We start from the raw sequence: 24,783 nt of genomic DNA, 5'->3' as shown, positions 1-24,783 counted from the left end.
ACTCCCAGACAGAGGGCACATTCTAGGCAATCCAAGCCGCCAGACCTACCCAGCTTAGGGAGCTAGCTATAGCTACTACACCCACCTAGATCCTGGAGATGACAACGTCTCTCAGAACCCACTCCCAGCCGGGTCAGCCCCAGCAACGGTAGGTCTGAAACAAGAGGACAGAAGAACTCCAAAACCAGCTCAAAGACAAGCGGAAGAATGGCAACAGCCAATCCAACAGAGCACCTGACTCCTTAGAACAGACAACAGGACCGTAGACCCAAAGAATCTAGCAAAAAGGTCCAGCTTAGTCTTAACACAGAGCCAGCAAGACTCTAAATGGAACAAACACCCCAGAGAGAATATCCCTCTCAGCTAGGGAAACTCTCAGGAGAAGCCCTAAGAAAACAACCACATCTCCATAAAAAGGAGACTAAGCTCTCACCCAAAAAGGGGAAAGTGTAAAAGGTAGCACCTTCCACAAGCCACGGCTAAAGGAGAGATCAATCCACAACTCAGAAGCTGAACTACCCTTCAAACTACTAGCTGCTGAGGACCAAGTCAAAAAGGACAATCCCCGAACCTCTAAAGAAAAAGGCCAAACCGCTCAATCGGCGGTAAGAAGGCGGAAAGCTCTCCAACTCTCCACCACGTGGGGGAGAACTCTAGGGTCCGACAATACCAGACACAAAAGAGAGTGACACAGCGAAAACTCCACTGACCCATTCATCCAAATTGAAGGCTATAAAGGACTGACCCTTCCTGCCTTGCAGACCCACAGGTCCTCTAGAATGCTTAGTTGAATGTAAAACAAATGATAACATGAGCACTCGGTGCCTCGACAGGACCAGCCTGCAACCCAGATCCTAACCGTCAAGCTGCATAAATCGTCCCTCAGAGGGCAAGAAGGGAAAACAGACAAACATAGGACCAACATATCCTTAAAAACACTTCCGCAGAAGTAGCAGAGTGTATCGATCCCAGTTTAAGATTCCCGAAGGAAAATAATAAACACATTAACCCTTTGAGTGCCAAGCACTTTCCCACCTGGGTGCTAAGCTGTTTAAAGATTTTTTATTTTTTTAACTTTTTTTTTTCCCACAGATCCCCAAGACTTACACTGTTGGACAGGTTAGGCGATTACCTTTCCAACGGTGGGTCTTGGGGGTCTGTAGCTGCTTAGATGCCTGAGATAAGGCTTCTAAGCAGCATGCCCCCTTTTCCTATACTTAACATTATTTTAAATAAAGTTGCGCTGTGACGTCATCACGTCACCGCGCATAACGTGAAGCCCCGGCAATGCCTGTTACTATACAGGGAGTGCAGAATTATTAGGCAAATTAGTATTTTGACCACATCATCCTCTTTATGCATGTTGTCTTACTCCAAGCTGTATAGGCTCGAAAGCCTACTACCAATTAAAGTGATGGTAAACTCACTATAATGACAATGTTATTTCCTAAAGCTTTTATTACACATATACTTTGTATACTCTAATTTCTTTACTAATCAATGTTTAAGACAGAGTAAATTACTTTTTTTATTTGCAGGATTGCCTGTCCCTGGCCGCCTCCGTGTAAAAAATACTGATTGTGAAATTTGATTGACATATGTCACATCCAATAGCAGATGCACCATACGCCCTATGTATTTGATCTTCAGCACGCTCCCGTGCCGCTGCTTTGAGGGCTCTGAATTAGCAATGCACACTGCGCAAGTGCAGTTATCAGATGAGCCGACAGCGGCCTCATGTAAACAAACTGTTATGTGAGGGATATGCACATCTATATGTGAGGGATATGCACATCTATATGTGAGGGATATGCACATCTATATGTGAGGGATATGCACATCTATATGTGAGGGATATGCACATCTATATGTGAGGGATATGCACATCTATATGTGAGGGATATGCAGCTTTGGTGCAGCTTTGGAGGATTGTGTGAGATCTCGTGTTTTTTTAAAGCAAAAAGTTATCAGGCACTGAAGAATTATAGGAAGTGAAATATCCCCTATTTATAGTGTTCTAGATTGTGAAGAGTATTTACTAATTATCAAGGGGTGTGACATCTATATGTGAGGGATATGCAGTTATTCCCACTATGAGCTTAGCTTTGATCCTACCACAAGGCATGCCCGGACAATGCATAACCTGCACCAAGCTAAACAAGCCGCACTCACCGTTAGTTCTACCTCCCTGAGCGGGAGAGCTGCGTCTGTTATCAGACGAGCCGACAGCGGCCTCATGTAAACAGTCTGTTTACATGAGGCCGCTGTCGGCTCATCTGATAACTGCACTTGCGCAGTGCTAATTCAGAGCCCTCAAAGCAGCGGCACGGGAGCGTGCTGAAGATCAAATACATAGGGCGTATGGTGCATCTGCTATTGGATGCGCCATATGTCAATCAAATTTAACAATCAGTATTTTTTACACGGAGGCGGCCAGGGACAGGCAATCCTGCAAATAAAAAAAGTAATTTACTCTGTCTTAAACATTGATTAGTAAAGAAATAAGAATATACAAGGTATATTTGAAATAAAAGCTTTAGGAAATAGCATTGTCATTATAGTGAGTTTACCATCACTTTAAGCATATTAGGTGATGTGCATCTCTGTAATGAGAAGAGGTGTGGTCTAATGACATCAACACCCTATATCAGGTGTGCATAATTATTAGCAACTTCCTTTCCTTTGGCAAAATGGGTCAAAAGAAGGACTTGACAGGCTCAGAAAAGTCAAAAATAGTGAGATATCTTGCAGAGGGATGCAGCACTCTTAAAATTGCAAAGCTTCTGAAGCGTGATCATCGAACAATCAAGCGTTTCATTCAAAATAGTCAACAGGGTCGCAAGAAGCGTGTGGAAAAACCAAGGCGCAAAATAACTGCCCATGAACTGAGAAAAGTCAAGCGTGCAGCTGCCAAGATGCCACTTGCCACCAGTTTGGCCATAGTTCAGAGCTGCAACATCACTGGAGTGCCCAAAAGCACAAGGTGTGCAATACTCAGAGACATGGCCGAGGTAAGAAAGGCTGAAAGGCGACCACCACTGAACAAGACACACAAGCTGAAACGTCAAGACTGGGCCAAGAAATATCTCAATACTGATTTTTCTAAGGTTTTATGGACTGATGAAATGAGAGTGAGTCTTGATGGGCCATATGGATGGGCCCGTGGCTGGATTGGTAAAGGGCAGAGAGCTCCAGTCCGACTCAGACGCCAGCAAGGTGGAGGTGGAGTACTGGTTTGGGCTGGTATCATCAAAGGTGAGCTTGTGGGGCCTTTTCGGGTTGAGGATGGAGTCAAGCTCAACTCCCAGTCCTACCGCCAGTTTCTGGAAGACACCTTCTTCAAGCAGTGGTACAGGAAGAAGTCTGCATCCTTCAAGAAAAACATGATTTTCATGCAGGACAATGCTCCATCACACGCGTCCAAGTACTCCACAGCGTGGCTGGCAAGAAAGGGTATAAAAGAAGAAAATCTAATGACATGGCCTCCTTGTTCACCTGATCTGAACCCCATTGAGAACCTGTGGTCCATCATCAAATGTGAGATTTACAAGGAGGGAAAACAGTACACCTCTCTGAACAGTGTCTGGGAGGCTGTGGTTGCTGCTGCACGCAATGTTGATGGTGAACAGATTTAAACACTGACAGAATCCATGGATGGCAGGATTTTGAGTGTCCTTGCAAAGAAAGGTGGCTATATTGGTCACTGATTTGTTTTTGTTTTGTTTTTGAATGTCAGAAATGTATATTTGTGAATGTTGAGATGTTATATTGGTTTCACTGGTAAAAATAAATAATTGAAATGGGTATATATTTGTTTTTTGTTAAGTTGCCTAATAATTATGCACAGTAATAGTCACCTGCACACACAGATATCCCCCTAAAATAACTATAACTAAAAACAAACTAAAAACTACTTCCAAAACTATTCAGCTTTGATATTAATGAGTTTTTTGGGTTCATTGAGAACATGGTTGTTGTTCAATAATAAAATTAATCCTCAAAAATACAAACTTGCCTAATAATTCTGCACTCCCTGTATAGGCCCGATCGCCGGGGTAGGAGCAGGTGGGAGCCCCCAGAACTCCCTCAAGTTGGGAGAGTGTTAGCAACGCCTCAGAGCCGTCGTTAGCACTGAAAGGGTTAAAAGACATCCTAATCGGATAAAAAGAAAATATAAGGCAACCCGTAGGTTAATGCTCAAGAAGAAAACGGGCCAACCGCAGGACCAGCCAAACGGAGCCGTAATCTTCCAAAAAACTGGGAAGGATCTCAAAAATAACAGTCAGGAGATTACATCATCCCCACATGTCTAATGAGGTGCACCATTCGAAGCAGACTAAAAATTCCTGTATCCGAGAAGGATAGGATAATTTAATAACTGAAAAACATGTCTGAGAAGACGCAAAGTCGCGCAACTCTGTAATGAAAGGCAGGGGGGAACAAGCCTCCCTGCATGGAGGAATAATCATAATCTGGGTTACCCGCATGTGTAGAAGTATGGAGTGGTAGGGAACTCACCTCTTGGAGAACAGGACCCCCAGAGGCAGATGGCTCAGCTGACCCTTGATTCCCCGAGCCCGAAGAACCAGGCGCTCTAATACGGCACACCGAACATAGCTGATGTTGTCAACGAGGCCAGTCCGGATTCTTCCCCGGACGAAGAATCTGAATCTGAAATTAGAACAGTCTCAGTATCAGAATCCTCCATAACGGAGTCTGAAATTGGACAGTCTTAGCATCAGAATCCTCCATTACAGGATAGAGAATATGCCAATACGGACTATTTTAAGACAAAACGGCACCTCACACCCACAATGGCTGGGGCACTCACCACCTCCTATGAACCAGACCCCTGCAAACTAGAATTTTCCCGTTGCCACACAATCAGGAATGCAGAAATGGAGGACGGAACGTAATCACGCCCGGCCAGAAGGTAAACCGTATAGTCAAAAAAAAAAAGCGCGCCCAACCATAAGGTTGCGTCACTTCCAAAGGCCTTTATGTTCAACGCTATGAGCCCATTAAACACTACACATAAGCAGATTGAATCACATAACAAACATGATTAAAAAAAACCCTGTTCAATAATCCCCCTCAGGAGATATTAACCCTTGATTCCAAGATACTAAAAGGAGACTCACTGAGACCCTTATGTTAAGTTAGTCCCACAAGGTGGTAGCCTCTCGGGAAAACATTAGTACAGTACATTCACAAAGAAAGAAAATGAAACGATCTTACCGGAATCTACGCCGTGGAACAGGAACACGGCCTTTCAAGTGTGACGGATAGTAGCATCGCCTCCGCCATGGACTTGAGAGAAGAAAGCAGGAAGCAGAGCGAAGTTCGACAACGCTGATTGCTTGAGGATATGTTAACATGAGTCGGGATGGTTTTGCAGAAAGACTCTCCCAGGCCCTCACTGAGAGACTGATAGGATTACTTAAAACTCCTGTCCCATGTCGAAGAGCACTACCCTCTATAAGAGACAAATTCAATCGGCACTTCTCTGCCAACCTCCTGGGACAAAAGGCAAAGAATGACTGGGGATGAGGGGAGTGGGAGGAGTATTTAAGCCTTTGGCTGGGGTGTCTTGGCCTCCTACTGGTGGCCAGGTTCTTATTTCCCAAAAGTAATGAATGCAGCTGTGGACTCTTTCCATTTAAGAAGAAAAGACAAATGTGTGGCCACCAATCAACAGCTGTTAATAGAAGTTAATTAAAAAGTAACTAAACTTGCATGCTCTAAATGAACCATGTAAACTTTGCCTTTCAAGTAATTTGCAGTGGTAAAACTGTAACTTTATTCTTGTAATCGTCAGTTTCTACACAACGAATGCACAATATAATCCCCTGAGCATTACCTGAGTATCTTGTGCCGGCTATGCCGGCTGCGGTCCCTCTGGCAGCAGTCTAGGTAACTGATGCAGATTTCCTAAAAAACAAGGAGGTGACACCATCAGAATTGGGTCAATGCAAAGCTTGTGTGTGAGTGCTGTGTGCCGCTTCTCTGCTATCTGTAACTCCATCATCCCGCAACAAATACATATTAATACAGGGCACGCAGAATAGGTCGAATTTTAAGGTTAGTAGTAAATAATATAGCACTCATCGCCCTTGTACAATAATACAAAGTTTTACCCTGTATGGGGTAATCTTGTACACTAAGCATATGCCTTGGTTGTCGCTGAGCCAGAGTTTGGTGGCCATGGGCATATACCGTTCTAGACTGGCTGGTCATGTCCTTCTCAGAAGCAGCAATGGATGGAATCCTATTACAAATTATAGCATTTTATTACTGCATAAGAATGTTGCATTAATATACTGTTTTTGTGCAAACAATGAATCAGCAGTGCAGTCTATCGTCTATACTAAGGGTAAATTACATAGGACATACCTCCCCAGGCTTGATGTCTTCTACAGCAGTGAGATGGAGCAAGAAGTTATTATCCGGGAATGAAGCCTCTGCGTTCGGTACACAGCTGTGGTTACCTGGAATATGAGTGCCAGTCAGCTTTAGACCCAGAGGTACCAAGAATTAACAGAACCAAGTGACGTGCCCAGTTCTGAAACAGACTCTCCTGAACATAAGTAATCAGTTCCTCATTACAGCATCAGGCACCACTAGAGGTATAAGAATTAAAGCTTTGTCAGGGAGTCGATAAAACATATGTTCTGTCAGATTTAAACACGTAAATCGCACGGGACATCATATATGTTTTATGTACTTAACAGCCCAAGCAGTGGCATAAAGACAGACAGCAGTACTTACAGCAGCTCTGCAGGATATACAAGCCCGAGCCCTCACAGTTTAGAAACTCGCCCGTCTCTGAAAAAAACAATAAAGGCGCTTTACAATCAGAACACAGAGCTTTACATTATAAAACCATCAGACTCACTGTATGATTTGTCTACAATCTGCACTCAATAGATCTAACTAAATAACGTGCACAAGCTGGGTAAAGGCAGATAAAGCAATATGCTGACAGCTTCATTACACACGAGTATCCCATGTAACACTGCATCCTGCTCAACCCTTCACCCTCCCATCTCTCACAGAGCCATAATGTGTCCCTTTCCCAGTCATCCATTCACTAATATTGCTTCCAATTGTCCCAATACCTAGATTCAACTGCAAATACGTCCCTGTCTTTCAACAAACATCCCTGGTCGCCACCTCCCATTGTTACACAACACCCTTCTGTGTTTAACAATCTTCCTCACTCTCCTGTAGTATTCACAGCTTTAAATTTGCCCTCAAAGTGTATTCAAAGAAGCTGAGCATCTAACTCTATAAAGTGCTTAAAGGGACACTGAACCCAATTATTTTTTCTTTCATGATTCAGATAGAAAAGCAATTTTATGTAACTTCCAAATTTACTCCTATTATCAATTTTTCGTCATTCTCTTGCTATCTTTATTTGAAAAGCAAGAATGTAAGTTTAGAAGCCGGCCCGGACTCTGACCAGCTGACCTGCAGACAAAGAAAAAAACAACAAAAAACAGAGTATAAACCAACCCTGGTTTTCGATATAGGGGTAGCATAAATGTTTAAGATAAGCAAAGACTACCTCACCGTCTTCCAACTGCTAAAAGCCACCATTACTCTTACTAAAGAGGATTACATGGACACAGCATAACCCCAATCCTTGCTTGCAGGGAAAAGTACCCATTAAAGGATTAAGAAGTTGATCTACTTCAGACACCATCTTTACACAACACCAACAATGTACACAGGCAAAGAATGACTGGGGATTGTGGGAAGTGGGAGGATACTTAAAGTGTCAGTAAACCTAAAAAATAATGTTATATAATTCTGCTCATAGTGCAGAATTATATAACATTATTTTACTGCTATAGTTATAAAACCCTTTTTTCCCTTTTAATATTTAAAAAACATGCCGCTTTTACAGACCCGCTCTCTGCTGAGCAGAATTATATAACATTATTTTTTAGGTTTACTGTCCCTTTAAAGCTTTGATGGGGTGTTCTTTGCCTCCACCTGGTGGCCAGGAGTTTAATTCCCACTAGTAATTAAATCAGTTTGATTTTCCTCAGACATAGAGGCATTACTGCCAATGGGTACTGACTCAACAGCAGATCATCAGGACTGGAAGTTCCCTACTCAAAACAACCCCCACAAAAAAAACAACAAACAGGGATATGACCCCCCCCCCCCGCAACGGTTTTCTCCAATCCTTCAATAAAGAACTGCTAAACCAACAGCTTCCCAAAAATAAAAAGCACACACCCAGCAAAATGATTGTAATATGAGGGAACCATGTACTGCCGCTATGAAGAATGCTCTGACGATGAGAACATTTGCTTTTTTTCTGTCATTAAGCAGCAGTACTACCAGTGGAGTAGTGCTGTAGAGAGTGGGAATTAACGCATAATCTCAGTCTGAAGCACCTTACGCCCCAAACACTGTTTCTTGTGAGGTCAGGATGTTCCAGATGATAACGCTTGGCAGTGTGAGGCCTAAGTAGCTGCCTTGTAAATCTGTTTAGGAGAGGCTTCTTCTACAGCCCAGGAAGAGGAAACTGATCTTGATAAATGGGCTTTAAGAAAAGATGGAGGAGATTTCTATGAGGATACATAGGCCAAATGCATTGACTGCTTTATCCATCTGGCTATAGATTATTTAACTGCCTTCTTTCTCCCTCTTGATCAAGCTTGGAAAAGGATAAACAATTTATTTGATAATCTATATTCACATAGTCTGTCAATATATATCTGTAGAGCCCTTTTAACATCCAATGTTTGAAAACAAACTTCTAGAGAAGGGTTGTTACAAAAAGTAAACCGCACAATTTTTTGATTCAGACAGAAGGATGGAAGAAGCAGAAGAACCACCACCTTGTCAAAATGAAATTAAAGTGTAAGGTTTTAGGAAAGAGCGTGAAATTCTCCTGTCCTTTAATCTGAATGTAGCAATAATGGATGTCCACAGCACTGTTTCCTCTTTAATCTTTTATTCTCTGTATAAGTACAGACAAGAAAAAATAGCAATGTTTTGAGTATATTAACTCTTAATCATGCTACATGAGTAATTATACTCGAAACGTTGCTATTTGTTCATGTCTGTACTTATATAGAGAATAAAAGATTAAAGAAGAAACAGTGCTGTGGACATCCATTATTGCTACATTGTGACTGGAGGAGTTTGTCAGAATCCCTGTCTTAACGTGCACTGACTCCCGGTGTTGCCGTTTTAAGTTGCTACACGCCCTTTTAGCTGAAGAAATGGCTACCAAGAAAACAGTCTTTAAAGTTAACAACTTCAAAGATACTTCATGAAGAGGTTCAAATGGTGCCTCAGACAGTGAAACTAAAGAAAGAATGGCCAGAATAGCCATAACATTTTTTAATTAAACGGTGAAGGGCCAAGTTCCTGAACGATAGTGTACCAATTGCTGCTGCCTGGACTTTTAAGGTAGACGAATGTAGACATTTTCCAAACCCGGTTTTAATATTCCAGAATATAAACAATAGATTCCGTCTTAAGAAGGATGATTTATTAATCACAGAGAATTGTTTTCCAACTGCCCTGGTAAATTTTCCATGTTGAAGACTTCTTGTCTTGTGCCTAGTAAAGAGATAAGTGTGTCTGAAAGCCGAAGGTATTTTAACATATCACATTTAATAGTCAGGCTGTGAGTTGAAACCGTTCTAGTTTACTGACACAATCTGGTTTTCCCAGAGCATCTGTCTGTAAATGAAGAATCCAGAATTGACCTTGATAAAGGTACATCACCTCTGACAACCAAGCCCTGCAAGGCCAATAGGCAAGAACCGCTATCACTTTTGCTTTGTCCTGACAGAACTCTTGGAAATAGGGCTATGCAAGAAAAACTTATGTGACATGGAAGCTTCAAGGGGCTAACAGGGTGTCCGACAAGTCTAGATAGGTCCTGCTTGCAAAGAAAAACAAACTTTTTTTATCTTAACATTGTACCTAGAGGCCATCAAATTTATGGACAGAAGACCAAACTTTAAAACAATCATTTGAAAAGTTTTATCAAAAGAAGACCAGTCCTTCTGAGTAATAGAAGATCTGCTTATAAAATCTGCCAGATTGTTGTGGAGTCCCATGGTATGGACAGCCGATATAATTTCCAGGTAATATTCTGAGTGCGGAAACTTTAGCACTGACTGACTGAATATGAACAGACCTGCTGAATAGCTCGTCCAAATCGAATAAGGGCTTCCAAAACTTCTTAGTTTTCTGAAATTTGAGGAACGATTTCCTATATATTCTTCCCAGGTACCTTGAATCCATCATCCCTCCAAGTGATCTCTGATTGGGATGCATCTGTAGTTATCACGTGTCAGGATTGAGTTATGAAGGGAACCCCCAAAGACAGATATGAGAATGAGATCCACCATTTTATTGCTGGTCTTTGCAAAACTGTTATATAAATATGCTGAGCCAGTGAAACACTTGAATGATCCCACTGAAGGATCCTAATGTGATGTTTTGCCCATAAAACTGCTGGAATAGCTGCTGTAAGATGACCCAGAATACGTCATGTGTCTGATGGACCCTGAGGGATGTATCAGAAGATTTTTGTGATTTTTTTTTTTTTAAAAACAATCTGACTTTTTCTTCTTTGGTAAAAAAAAAAAAAAAAAAAAAAAAAAGGAGGAAAGAGAAAAAAACTCTTAGTTGAGTGGAATCCAACACCAGGCCTAGAAGCTGAATCCAAAGAACAGGCAAAAATGGAGTATTCTGCCAATTTAGAATCCTGCTGTGAATTTGTAGGAGCTGAATAGAAACAAAGATAAAAGTGCAAATTTGCAGCTGTTCTTACAATGATAATACAGTTGTCTATGTAAGGTATAAAGTGAATGCCTTGTTGTCCTAAAAACATGCTGATAAATTAACACTAGGCCAAAAGGAAGGGCTCTGAACTGAAATGTGTAAGAATATTCTGCTTCTTATGTCTACAAGAATTTGATGATAGGTGTATTTCAAAATCTAGAGATGCCATAATATCACTTTTTTGCAAGATCTGTAATCCTGAATTTTTTCTGTACCATGTGACGATTTCCTTTTTTAGGTCTAAAACTGTCCGAAGAGACTCATTCCAGGGTTTTTTTTTTTTGTTTTTAAAAAAAAAAGAGTGCCTAAACCAGGTTTTTCTTCTGCAATCCAGTTCTATTACTTCTTGCTTTAGGAGACACATTACATCCACATAAAGAGGCTCTTCTTTTTTAACTGAAAACTGAATAGAGATAAGGGGAAAAGAACTCTAGCAGATAACCTGAGTGGACAATCTTTAACGCAGAAAAGAAAGATACTGGCTCTCTTAGGTTAAAACACAATTCCCTTTAATACATCATTAAAAAGTTCATAAGACACAACAGTAAAATACTGTCAGAGCGTTGCTCCAGCCTGGGGAATCTTTAACACCCATGAGCCTGTGTTTTGAGAAAAAGCTCTCTCTTGACAAAGAGCTATCTTGCATTTGCTGTCCACTACTGGAGCCAGAATGCCTGTGTAGTCACTGATGTCAGACCCATAGCCCTTGCTGTAAGCCTAAGTAGTCCCAAAGTAGCATTACCAATAAATGATGATGCCAACTTGATATTCTTGAAGATGATCTCTGATTTAGGCAATTTAAACTCCAAAAAAATATTCAAGATCGATAATCCACAGATATTACCCTCTGGCTGTAGAGGAACCACTATCAGTGCTTCAGTCAGAGGCTGTGGTAAAATTCTTCAAGACAAGCATCTAATTTTGTATCCTTTGGGTCCTTAAAGGGACACTAAACACAAATTTTTTCTATCATGGTTCAGATAGAGCATGCAATTTTAAGCAACTTTCTAAATTACTCCTATTATCAATTTTTCTTCGTTCTTTTGCTAACTTTATTTAAAAAAAAGGCATCTAAGAAATGTTTTGGTATTTTTTTCTGGACAACACTTGTTTATTGGTGGATGAATTTATCCACCAATCAGCAAGAACAACCCAGGTTATTCACCAAAAATGGGCCGGCATCTAAACTTACATTCTTGCATTTCAAATAAAGATACCAAGAGAATGAAGAAAATTTGATAATAGGAGTAAATTGGAAAGTTGCTTAAAATTGCATGCTCTATCTGAATCACGAAAGAAAACATTTGGGTTCAGTGTCCCTTTAAGATCTGAAAAGTCCCTAATAGTAGTAGTGTTTAGCTTTTACAAAAAAATTTTTTTTAAATAACATAATTTATGTAAGAACTTACCTGATAAATTCATTTCTTTCATATTAGCAAGAGTCCATGAGCTAGTGACGTATGGGATATACATTCCTACCAGGAGGGGCAAAGTTTCCCAAACCTCAAAATGACTATAAATACACCCCTCACCACACCCACAAATCAGTTTAACGAATAGCCAAGAAGTGGGGTGATAAGAAAAAAGTGCAAAGCATAAATATAAGGAATTGGAATAATTGTGCTTTATACACACCACAAAAAAGGGTGGGCCTCATGGACTCTTGCTAATATGAAAGAAATGAATTTATCAGGTAAGTTCTTACATAAATTATGTTTTCTTTCATGTAATTAGCAAGAGTCCATGAGCTAGTGACGTATGGGATAATGACTACCCAAGATGTGGATCTTCCACGCAAGAGTCACTAGAGAGGGAGGGATAAAATATAGACAGCCAATTCCGCTGAAAAAAATCCACACCCAAAAATAAAGTTTAAATCTTATAAAGAAAAAAACTGAAAATATAAGCAGAAGATTCAAACTGAAACAGCTGCCTGAAGTACTTTTCTACCAAAGACAGCTTCAGAAGAAGAAAACACATCAAAATGGTAGAATTTAGTAAAAGTATGCAAAGAAGACCAAGTTGCTGCTTTGCAAATCTGATCAACCGAAGCTTCATTCCTAAACGCCCAGGAAGTAGAAACTGACCTAGTAGAATGAGCTGTAATCCTTTGAGGCGGAGTTTTACCGGACTCAACATAAGCATGATGAATTAAAGATTTCAACCAAGATGCCAAAGAAATGGCAGAGGCCTTCTGACCTTTCCTAGAACCGGAAAAGATAACAAATAGACTAGAAGTCTTTCGGAAATTCTTAGTAGCTTCAACATAATATTTCAAAGCTCTAACTACATCCAAAGAATGCAATGATTTCTCCTTAGAATTCTTAGGATTAGGACATAATGAAGGAACGACAATTTCTCTACTAATGTTGTTGGAATTCACAACCTTAGGTAAAAATTTAAAAGAAGTTCGCAACACCGCCTTATCCTGGTGAAAAATCAGAAAAGGAGACTCACAAGAAAGAGCAGATAATTCAGAAACTCTTCTGGCAGAAGAGATAGCCAAAAGGAACAAAACTTTCCAAGAAAGTAATTTAATGTCCAATGAATGCATAGGTTCAAACGGAGGAGAAATTGACTTAATGACAGGTTTTATACGAACCAAAGCTTGTACAAAACAATGAATATCAGGAAGATTAGCAATCTTTCTGTGAAAAAGAACAGAAAGAGCAGAGATTTGTCCTTTCAAGGAACTTGCAGACAAACCTTTATCCAAACCATCCTGAAGAAACTGTAAAATTCTCGGAATTCTAAAAGAATGCCAGGAAAAATGATGAGAAAGACACCAAGAAATGTAAGTCTTCCAGACTCTATAATATATCTTCCTAGATACAGATCTACGAGCCTGTAACATAGTATTAATCACAGAGTCAGAGAAACCTCTTTGACTAAGAATCAAGCGTTCAATCTCCATACCTTTAAATTTAAGGATTTGAGATCCTGATGGAAAAAAGGACCTTGTGACAGAAGGTCTGGCCTTAACGGAAGAGTCCACGGTTGGCAAGAGGCCATCCGGACAAGATCCGCATACCAAAACCTGTGAGGCCATGCTGGAGCTACCAGCAGAACAAACGAGCATTCCTTCAGAATCTTGGAGATTACTCTTGGAAGAAGAACTAGAGGCAGAAAGATATAGGCAGGATGATACTTCCAAGGAAGTGACAATGCATCCACTGCTACCGCTTGAGGATCCCTGGATCTGGACAGATACCTGGGAAGTTTCTTGTTTAGATGAGAGGCCATCAAATCTATTTCTGGAAGTCCCCACATTTGAACAATCTGAAGAAATACCTCTGGGTGAAGAGACCATTCGCCCGGATGTAACGTTTGGCGACTGAGATAATCCGCTTCCCAATTGTCTATACCTGGGATATGAACCGCAGAAACTAGACAGGAGCTGGATTCCGCCCATACCAGAATTCGAGATACTTCTTTCATAGCCAGAGGACTGTGAGTCCCTCCTTGATGATTGATGTATGCCACAGTTGTGACATTGTCTGTCTGAAAACAAATGAACGATTCTCTCTTTAGAAGAGGCCAAGACTGAAGAGCTCTGAAAATTGCACGGAGTTCCAAAATATTGATCCGTAATCTCACCTCCTGAGACCCCCACACAGCTCCCCAACCTGTAAGACTTGCATCTGTTGAAATTACAGTCCAGGTCGGAAGAACAAAAGAAGCCCCCTGAACTAAACGATGGTGATCTGTCCACCACGTCAGAGTGTGTCGTACAATCGGTTTTAAAGATATTAATTGAGATATCTTTGTGTAATCCCTGCACCACTGGTTCAGCATACAGAGCTGAAGAGGCCGCATGTGAAAACGAGCAAAGGGGATCGCGTCCGATGCAGCAGTCATAAGACCTAGAATTTCCATGCATAAGGCTACCGAAGGGAATGATTGTGACTGAAGGTTTCGACAAGCTGATATCAATTTTAGACGTCTCTTGTCTGTCAAAGATAGAGTCTGTCAATGAACCTTTTGGTAAATTGATCCTCCAACCATGATGTTGAAGAAACAAAACAAGTCGATTTGTATGAGATTCTGCTAAATGTGAAGACTGAGCAAGTACCAAGATATCGTCCAAATAAGGAAATACCACAATACCCTGTTTTCTGATTACAGACAGAAGGGCACTGAGAACCTTCGTAAAAATTCTTGGAGCTGTAGCTAGGCCAAACGGCAGAGCCACAAACTGGTAATGCTTGTCTAGGAAAGAGAATCTCAGAAACTGATAGTGATCTGGATGAATCGGAATATGCAGATATGCATCCTGAATAATTCTCCTTCTTTGGTACAATGAAGAGATTTGAATAAAACCCCAGTCCCTGTTCCAGAACTGGAACTGGCATAATTACTCCAGCCAACTCTAGATCTGAAACACATTTCAGAAATGCTTGAGCCTTCGCTGGGTTTACTGGGACACGGGAAAGAAAAAATCTCTTTGCAGGAGGCCTTATCTTGAAGCCAATTCTGTACCCTTCTGAAACAATGTTCTGAATCCAAAGATTGTGAACGGAATTGATCCAAATTTCTTTGAAAAAACGTAATCTGCCCCCTACCAGCTGAGCTGGAATGAGGGCCGCACCTTCATGTGGACTTAGGAGATGGCTTTGATTTTCTAAAAGGCTTGGATTTATTCCAGACTGGAGATGGTTTCCAAACTGATACCGCTCCTGTGGGTGAAGGATCAGGCTTTTGTTCCTTATTGTGACGAAAGGAACGAAAACGATTATTAGACCTAAATTTACCTTTAGATTTTTTATCCTGTGGTAAAAAAGTTCCTTTCCCTCCAGTAACAGTTGAGATAATAGAATCCAACTGAGAACCAAACAATTTATTACCCTGGAAAGAAAGGGAAAGCAGAGTAGACTTAGAAGACATATCAGCATTCCAAGTTTTAAGCCATAAAGCTCTTCTAGCTAAAATAGCTAGAGACATATACCTGACATCAACTCTAATGATATCAAAGATGGCATCACAGATAAAATTATTAGCATGTTGAAGAAGAATAATAATGCTATGAGAATTATGATCTGTTACTTGTTGCGCTAAAGCTTCTAACCAAAATGTTGAAGCTGCAGCAACATCCGCTAAAGATATAGCAGGTCTAAGAAGATTACCTGAACACAAGTAAGCTTTTCTTAGAAAGGATTCAATTTTCCTATCTAAAGGATCCTTAAAGGAAGTACCAGCTGCCGTAGGAATAGTAGTACGCTTAGCAAGAGTAGAGACAGCCCCATCAACCTTAGGGATTTTGTCCCAAAACTCTAATCTGTCAGATGGCACAGGATATAATTGCTTAAAACGTTTAGAAGGAGTAAATGAATTATTCAAATTATTCCATTCCCTGGAAATTACTTCAGAAATAGCACTAGGGACAGGAAAAACTTCTGGAATAACTACAGGAGATTTAAAAACCTTATCTAAACGTTTAGATTTAGTATCAAGAGGACCAGAATCCTCAATTTATAATGCAATTAGGACTTCTTTAAGTAAAGAACGAATAAATTCCATTTTAAATAAATATGAAGATTTATCAGCATCAACCTCTGAGACAGAATCCTCTGAACCAGAAGAACCATTATCAGAATCAGAATGATGATGTTCATTTAAAAATTCATCTGAAAAATGAGAAGCTTTAAAAGACCTTTTACGTTTACTGGAAGGAGGAATAACAGACATAGCCTTCTTAATGGATTTAGAAACAAAATCTCTTATGTTATCAGGAACACTGAGTATTAGATGTTGTCGGAACAGCAACAAGTAATGTAACAGTACTAAAGGAAATATTATCTGCATTAACAAGTTTGTCATGACAAACAGTACAAACAACAGCTGGAGGAACAGATACCATAAGTCAGTGTTTTTCAACCAGTGTGCCATGGCACACTAGTGTGCCTTGAGAGATCCTCAGGTGTGCCACGGCAGACTGACAACAGTGTGACATATTTTTTAAACTTTGCTTGTTTTTACTCCCAGTGCAGGGGTAGTTTGTAGGAGGCATGGCATAACAGCACAATACATACAGTATGTGTGTGTTTGTGTGTATGTATATATATATATATATATATATATATATATATATATATATATATATATATATATATATATGCTGTATTAGGCTACAATGTGTGATTTTTTTTAAATTTTGGGATATTGGTGTGCCACGGGATTTTTTAATGTAAAAAAGTGTGCCACGGCAAAAAAAAGGTTAAAAATCACTGCCATAAGTTTACAGCAGATACACTTAGCTTTGGTAGCTCCAGCACCAGGCAGCGATTTTCCAGAAGTATCTTCTGACTCAGTTTCAACGTGGGACATCTTGCAATATGTAATAGAAAACAAAAACATATAAAGCAAAATTGATCAAAATTCCTTAAATGACAGTTTCAGGAATGGGAAAAAATGCCAGTGAACAAGCTTCTAGCAACCAGAAGCAATAAATAATGAGACTTAAATAATGTGGAGACAATAGTGACGCCCTTATTTTTTTAGCGCCAAAAATGACGCCCACATTATTTGGCGCCTAAATGCTTTTGGCGCCAAAAATGACGCCACATCCGGGACGCCGACACTTTTGGCGCAAAAGAACATAAAAAATGACGCAACTTCCGGCGACACGTATGACGCCGGAAACAGAAAAAAAAAATTTTGCGACAAAAAAGTCTGCGCCAAGAATGACGCATTAAAATGAAGCATTTTCAGCCCCCGCGAGCCTAACAGTCCACAGGGAAAAAGTCAAATTTTAAGGTAAGAAAAAAATGATTGATTCATATGCATTATCCCAAATATGAAACAGACTGTCTGAAATAAGGAATGTTGAACATCCTGAGTCAAGGCAAATAAATGTTTGAATACATATATTTGGAACTTTATAAACAAAGTGCCCAACCATAGCTTAGAGTGTCACAAAAAATAAGACTTACTTACCCCAGGACACTCATCTACATGTTGTAGAAAGCCAAACCAGTACTGAAATGAAAATCAGCAGAGGTAATGGTATATAAATAAGAGTATATCGTCGATCTGAAAAGGGAGGTAAGAGATGAATCTCTACGACCGATAACAGAGAACCTATGAAATAGACCCCGTAGAAGAAGATCATTGAATTCAAATAGGCAATACTCTCCTCACATCCCTCTGACATTCACTGCACGCTGAGAGGAAAACCGGGCTCCAACCTGCTGCGGAGCGCATATCAACGTAGAATCTAGCACAAACTTACTTCACCACCTCCATAGGAGGCAAAGTTTGTAAAACTGATTTGTGGGTGTGGTGAGGGGTGTATTTATAGGTATTTTGAGGTTTGGGAAACTTTGCCCCTCCTGGTAGGAATGTATATCCCATACGTCACAAGCTCATGGACTCTTGCTAATTACATGAAAGAAATATATATATATGGGTACTCACACTCTTTTTGAATAGTTTCAAAAAGTAGAGTATTAACCTGAAACCCTTTAGCACCATGGGAACCAACAGCCCCCATAGTATCTAGGGTTCCATAACTAAAGTGTCTTTCAAAATGTCCTCATATGGCCAAACTCTCACCAAATTCTTCCTAAGAAGAAAAAAAATCAGATAAAAATGCTGCTTTTCAAAATGTAAATTAGATGAGTATTCATCTTGTGTATAAATACAAGATCTTTCTGTTGCAGGGCAGACAAAAGAGGTACCTGGGCCATAGGTATTTTGAGAGGACTGGAAAGCTGCATGTCTGCAACCATGGATTCAGAGAAGCAGAAACTTCAGATTTATTTGCTGGAAAAAGTTGACAGCAGGCACTACATATGAAATGTTTTTGTTTAGATGCAACTTTTCCCTTTTGAGCTTAACACTCCAGAAAACTTGACATCCTATCAAAAAAGAAAAAATCTAAATAGAATCAAATTTCTAACCTTAAACGCAAAACTAAAACCAAAAAATGTCTCACAAACTCTTTGCGCATGTGCCAAGAAGAATGTACTCTTATTGTGGAGAGCAACACACTGCAACCGAGGGTACGTTCCCCAGCACAACTGTAGTGTGCATAATAATATGAAATGTGCTTAATAATAATTTGAAACTTTAATCAGCAATACACAACAAGGAAATAAAGTAAACAACGATTGCACAACATTATCCGGGAGCTCATTTAACAACCAAAGCTTCAACATTTTATGCTGTATGAAAGGGGCAGGCGCCTCTGATGATACATTTCTCTATTATTGCTGCAGTAGCTTTGTTTAAAAGAAGAATGTAATTTATTCACAGTTAATTATGTGATAATGAAGTATTGTGTAATACCATACAGTGCAATACTGCACAACAATACTGTGTTAACGTACGCTATTGTATTACTAAAGAACAAATAAAAATACACCACTATACATTATCAGGAAAAAGTCTGCTCAGTCTTATATATTTCTCACTTATGTGCTACACATTTGTAACCAGTTAAAGACTTGACTGTGATAATAAATGTGTTATTTTATAATATATACTGTATCTGATTATGATTGTATTCCACTAGTAGTATAGTACATATAACAGAAAACACAGAACTTACAAAAAACATCAAATTAATAAAAAAAAAGTGAAGTAAAATGATGTGAATTCCAGCCAATATTACATCATACAGACCACAACATAAAGTGTTACCTGCATTTTCTGGTGTAACATAACCTCGTTTACCTACAACCCATGAGCAGAGAGGACGGGCTTAGTATAAAACTGATGCACTCCTGTACTGACCTTTCTCTATGTCCTTATACAGCTGGTCAATGACAGCGTCCAGCTGCTCCCTCTCGTGCGCCGGGAGCTCCAGGGCATCACACGCATGGACCCACTGACTGAGGGAGCTGCAGGGAAGACAAGGCTGTGGTCACTCAGATGAGGTTCATGAAGCTTGTGCAAGGTCACAAGAAGACACTTGGGGGTTCTAGGCTTGGAGAGATGCCAGAGAGGTATAAAAGGCAGGGATCTTCCCAGCCCCAAATACAGTTTTACAAGGTGACCTGAATATATTGTGTTATAAAAAGCTATTAACCACAAAATGCCTTATTCTACTAATGCTTGATAAAGAAAACAGTATTTGCAAATGTAAATACTAAGAACACTGGGAAGACTTTAATCTGATGGGCGTGTGGTGTGGTTTAGTGAATAAATGCTCTGTGAACACCTCATTCCTGCAGAGGAATGTCCTATGCAAGGTCCAGAATCCACAACATAATCCTATGTTTTTTCCTGGTGCTCCACTTTCTAATTTTATAATGTATTCAATCCCAGGGTGGAAAATAGTTTAACTAGCCAGGGAAGAAAAGTTACTTGTCCACTCAACGTTAAACATCGGAAAAAGGTAAATTCTTTACTTGTATACTGCAATTTCTTAATCGTCCTGGACAAGTGAAATGTTCCAGCCCTGCTTATATTATATACTAGGCAGTCTATGTTAAAAAAAACAAAAAAACTACAAACCTCAAAGCTAATATTACAAAAAATAAAACATGTAAAATTACAGAAAAATAAAAAATTCCCCCTGAAATAAAAACACCCCCTAATCTATCAATAAACTACCAATAGCCCTTAAAGGGCCTTTTGTACGGCATTGCCCTAAAGAAATCTCTTTAACATGTAAAAATTACAAAAGTACCCGCTAACAGTAAAACCTCCCACCCAAAACAAAAAAAATTAAGTCTAAAAAAACCTAAGATACCCATTGCCTCTAAAGGGGCATTTGTATGGGCATTGGGTATATAGCTCTTTTACAGCCCAAAAAACCCTAATCTAAAAAATAAAAAAGACACCCCAAAAAAAAAAAAAAGCCTAGGACTAAGCCCTAAATAGGTACTCACCGTTCCTGAAGTCCGGCGGTGAAGGTCTTCTTCCAGGCGGCTCCATCTACTATCTTCATCCGGAGCGAAGGTGGCGCAGAGCAGAGGTGCGGTCTTCCCCAAAGCGCGGATCCGGAGCTGCAGTTCTCAGCGGCGGCGGTTCAAAGCGGCGTGGAGGCTCCTCTTCATCCGATCTTCGTTGTACACTGAAAATTTAATGCAAGTAGCTCTCAACCTATTGGCCGATTTCAAAATTTCAGCCAATAGGAATGCAAGGTACCCCAATAAATATGGGGTACCTTGCATTCAATCTTCAGTGTGCAACGGACGATCGCATGAAGAGGAGCCTCCACGCCGCTTTGGACTGCCGTCGCTGAGGATCCGTGCATCAAAGAATCCAGCTCCGCACCTCCGCTCCGTGCCGCCTTCGCTCCGGATGAAGATAGAAGATGATGGAGCCGCCTGGAAAAAGAAGAAGATCTTCTCCACCGGACTTCAGGAATGGTGAGTACCTATTTGGGTGTTAGTCTTAGGCTTTTTTTAAAATTATTTTTAAGATTAGGGATTTAATGGGTTTGTAAAAGAGCTGAATGCCTTCTAAGCAGTGGTGTATTTAGGTTTTGTGCTGCCCTAGGCAGCCCCCAGGTTTTAGGCTTTTTTTCAACCATAATATTTTTTGGTCAGGGTATAATTTGACTTTTGTTTAGAAAATGTTCACCCCAGGACTTGCATGTTAATTGTAAATGTTACCTACGATTAAATACACTCTATTACATTGTACTCATAATCACTGTTTATTGTACAAGGTTCCTGTGTAAATCCTTGTAGATGCTATCATGTTGAATAGAGATATGATGTTAGTTTGACAAACACAATGGGACCTTTAAATGGCTTGTTATATAAAATTAAGTAGCACACACTATAACGTATGCTTTTGTTTGTCCTTTTATGCAGTATATGTATTATGTAAGTCTGCATACAAACAGCACTGTCACCCTATGTAAGCAAGAATTATAGTGCATCTCACTACATAACGGTACCAGTCTGCCCAGTGATGTGCTGTCATAGGAGGCAGGTGAGGCAGCGCCTCCCCTGTCCTATGTGGGAATTACACTTTTTTAAATTCTGTTTAAAAAAAAAAATGTTTTAAGTATATATATATTTAGTAAAAAAAAAATTGTACCCAAGGAAGTACCCCCCCTAGCCCCCCACCCCTGCCAACTCCACCACCATACCAAAAAAACTAAGGCTGTGCTGCATCCACTATCCTCCATCCATGTTGCGCAAACAGGGAGAGGCTGTGAGCCATTCAGCTCCCCTTCCATTGCGCAATATGGATGCTTTAGTGCATTTTTCTTTGAGCTGCTAGAGACTGCGCCACCCAGTGGAGCTTAAATCTTTTCATGGACCCATACAGCTCCCAAGGAGGCTTCTCTCTAGCAGCCTCTGGAGCCCTCAGCCAATCAGCAGCCCGCTCTCTCCTCTCTCATATCTAGGAGCCAGCCACTCAGAGCCAGGTGACTGGGCGGGAAGAGAGAGCGGAGTGAAGGAGCTGTTACTACCGCATTAGGATTAGTGGCAGTCAGCGACAAGGAAGTCAGTCAGTGAGTGAGATGGAGCTCAGAGCAAGTGGCAGCCTTAAATACCAGTAAGTGACTGTATATGGTGTTAGTTTATTGTGCACGAATAGCAAAGAAATGCATAGTGTTAATTCCTGTAGGAATATTACTTTCATAAGAACTAATAAAGTTGTGTACTGTAATATGTCTTTAGCCACCAACAAATCTGAGCCAACCGGACTGAGATCCTAATAAGGGAATATTTTCAGTTAATGCCATTTTAAACTTCTGACGTATGTATTTGTTTCAGTCTGCTCTGCAATATAAGTAAACTGCATGGTATTTTGAAATGGACCATAATCTTCACATCACAGCCAAAATGAAAAAAAAAAAAAATGAAAAAAAAAAATACAGCAATATCTCGAGTCCAGTCCATGCGTGCTCACTGCTCAGGGCAGGTCCGGTGCAACTGTAATCTGCTGTCTGCCACACTCCCACCGCATCCATTAACCCCTGCAGTACCAGGAACCCAAATTTTATTCAACTTTTCTACAGACAGACACTCAGTGTGTCAGTGACAGAATGATTTGTGAGTCATTTAATAACAATAGTCAGCCAATCGATTTTTCCTAACAACAGTGTTAGTAAATCACTCACAAATCATCCTGTCACTGAGTGTAAGGATGCAAGATTTAAGCCATAGATAAGTTGTGTAGACTTAAACATTATCTTCATTTATTATTTCAAGAGATCACCTCCTGATCTCCCCCACAGCAGTCAGCAGTGCACAGAATCTTTTTACACTGGTGCTGCTGCAGGAATCCCATGGGTGGAGCTTGAGGGAACGCTGGAGTTAGCTGCTGTCATGCCTCTAGCATTCATAGCCCATGTATTCTTCCCATCGTACCTCCTTAGTGCTTAGGTTGCCCCACACATACTTGGCAGCACCGATCAGCAGGAAGCCAAGAATCAGTAGGAGAATCCCGGGGCCTGCTGGGGGCCCATCACTGGTAGTAGAGTTGAGCAGTATAGGTGGGGAACGTGGGGGGGGGGGGGGGGTTAGTGCAGGAAGCAATACTGGAGGCACAGCCGAAGCCTGAATCAGCTTCTGCAGCATGTGACACAGAGAGGCTGCACCAGGGAAAACGGGCAGAGCCCGGGCACAGCGCACGGGGGCGAGCACTGCGGAGACATGGGGTGTGAAGCGGCTAAATACAGCAAGAGGGGTTGTTTTATATACAAAGATTATTTCTATTATATATATATATATATATATATATATATATATATATATATATATATATATATATATATATATATATATATATATATATATATATATATATAGGGGTCGTGGCTTTTCCTTATACTGACTTAGGTACTGGTTGCCTGTTAGCAGAGGTGTAAGAGGGCGGTGCATCTGGCTTCAGGGAGGCAACGGTGGGTGTCAGATGAGGGCCCGGTAGCCATATTTGGTTTTGGCAAAGCTTGAAACGGTTGTAGCATGCACTTTCAAGTTTAATTTTTTTTTTTTTTTTTTTTAAATGACCGCATATTCAGTGCAGCCACGGCAAGTGCCGCCCCCCAAAATCTGCTGCTGTAGGCACCGGCCTTGTTGGCCTATGCCTTAACACGCCCCTGCTTCTAAGGGCAGTAAAAGAGCTGAATGCCCATTTAAGGGCAATGCCCATACAAATGCCCCTTTAGGGGCAATGGGTAGTTTAGGTTTTTTTATTTTCATAGGGATTAGGTTTAAATTTTGTTTATTTTTTTCTGTAATTTTAGATAAATTTTTTGTACTTTAATGATAGGTTTTATTTTTAAATTATTGTTATGATTTTTTATTTTTATTGTAACTTAGTTTATGTATTTAGGGTTAATTTAGGCGGCTTAGTAATTAAATTAGTTATTTGCGTTGTGGGGGGTTGGCATTTTAGGAGTTAATAGGTTAATAAGGTTTATTGCGATGTGGGGGGGTGGCGGTTTAGGGGTTAATAGTATAATTATAATTATTTATATAATTAGCTGGCGTTGTGGGGGTTTGGTAGTTTCTGTTGTGGGGGTTTGGCGGTTTAAGGGTTAGTTGTTTTTTTTATACTTCGTGCGGTTAGTGTTTTTTTTTTTTTTTTTTTTTCATACTTTGTTTTTTTTCCCTTAATGCTGCTTCGTTTGCTACGCTGCATCCAGGTGGATTCCGAAAATGGTGGTGGATACTTTCACCACCCTGCCATTTTTCAGAATCCACCTGGATGCAGCTTGGCTTCCTTGCGCAGCTAACATTCCTTTGAGGATGCGTGTGCAACTGGCGACACCGACGGATGTGTTATAAACGCGATTATAGTATAGATCTATATAAAAGATCTATATAAAAGAATAGGTCCTGACTGATTCATCAACGCCCAGCTCAAACCGGAACGTGAAATTTGGAAGGTACGTTGTTTTTAGGACGTAGGCACCCACTAAGGGAAGTAATCTTTTTTTATGAAGATACCTTGGTATTTAGATTCTCCTTGAAAAATAAAGAAACACGTGTTTTACCATTTCCCCAAAATCCACTTAAGGGGGGTCAAAAGAGGGGGGGGGGGCTAATT

At 40.3% G+C, this 24,783-nt stretch overlaps 1 protein-coding gene across 1 annotated transcript in view; it reads right to left on the bottom strand.

Moving 5' to 3' along the window:
- Positions 1 to 24,783, bottom strand: part of SMYD5 (SMYD family member 5) — a 120,526-nt gene that overhangs the window by 6,609 nt on the left and 89,134 nt on the right. The window contains exons 9-12 of the mRNA XM_053704362.1: positions 19,555 to 19,661; positions 6,769 to 6,825; positions 6,394 to 6,488; positions 5,861 to 5,931 (exon numbers count right to left, since the gene is read on the bottom strand). Coding sequence (XP_053560337.1) covers positions 5,861 to 5,931; positions 6,394 to 6,488; positions 6,769 to 6,825; positions 19,555 to 19,661 — 330 coding nt within the window. The remainder of the gene's footprint in view (positions 1 to 5,860; positions 5,932 to 6,393; positions 6,489 to 6,768; positions 6,826 to 19,554; positions 19,662 to 24,783) is intronic.

This window comes from Bombina bombina, chromosome 2, assembly GCF_027579735.1.
Source record: "Bombina bombina isolate aBomBom1 chromosome 2, aBomBom1.pri, whole genome shotgun sequence".
Classification (NCBI taxonomy): domain Eukaryota; kingdom Metazoa; phylum Chordata; class Amphibia; order Anura; family Bombinatoridae; genus Bombina; species Bombina bombina.
This window is presented reverse-complemented; position numbering and strand designations above follow the sequence as displayed.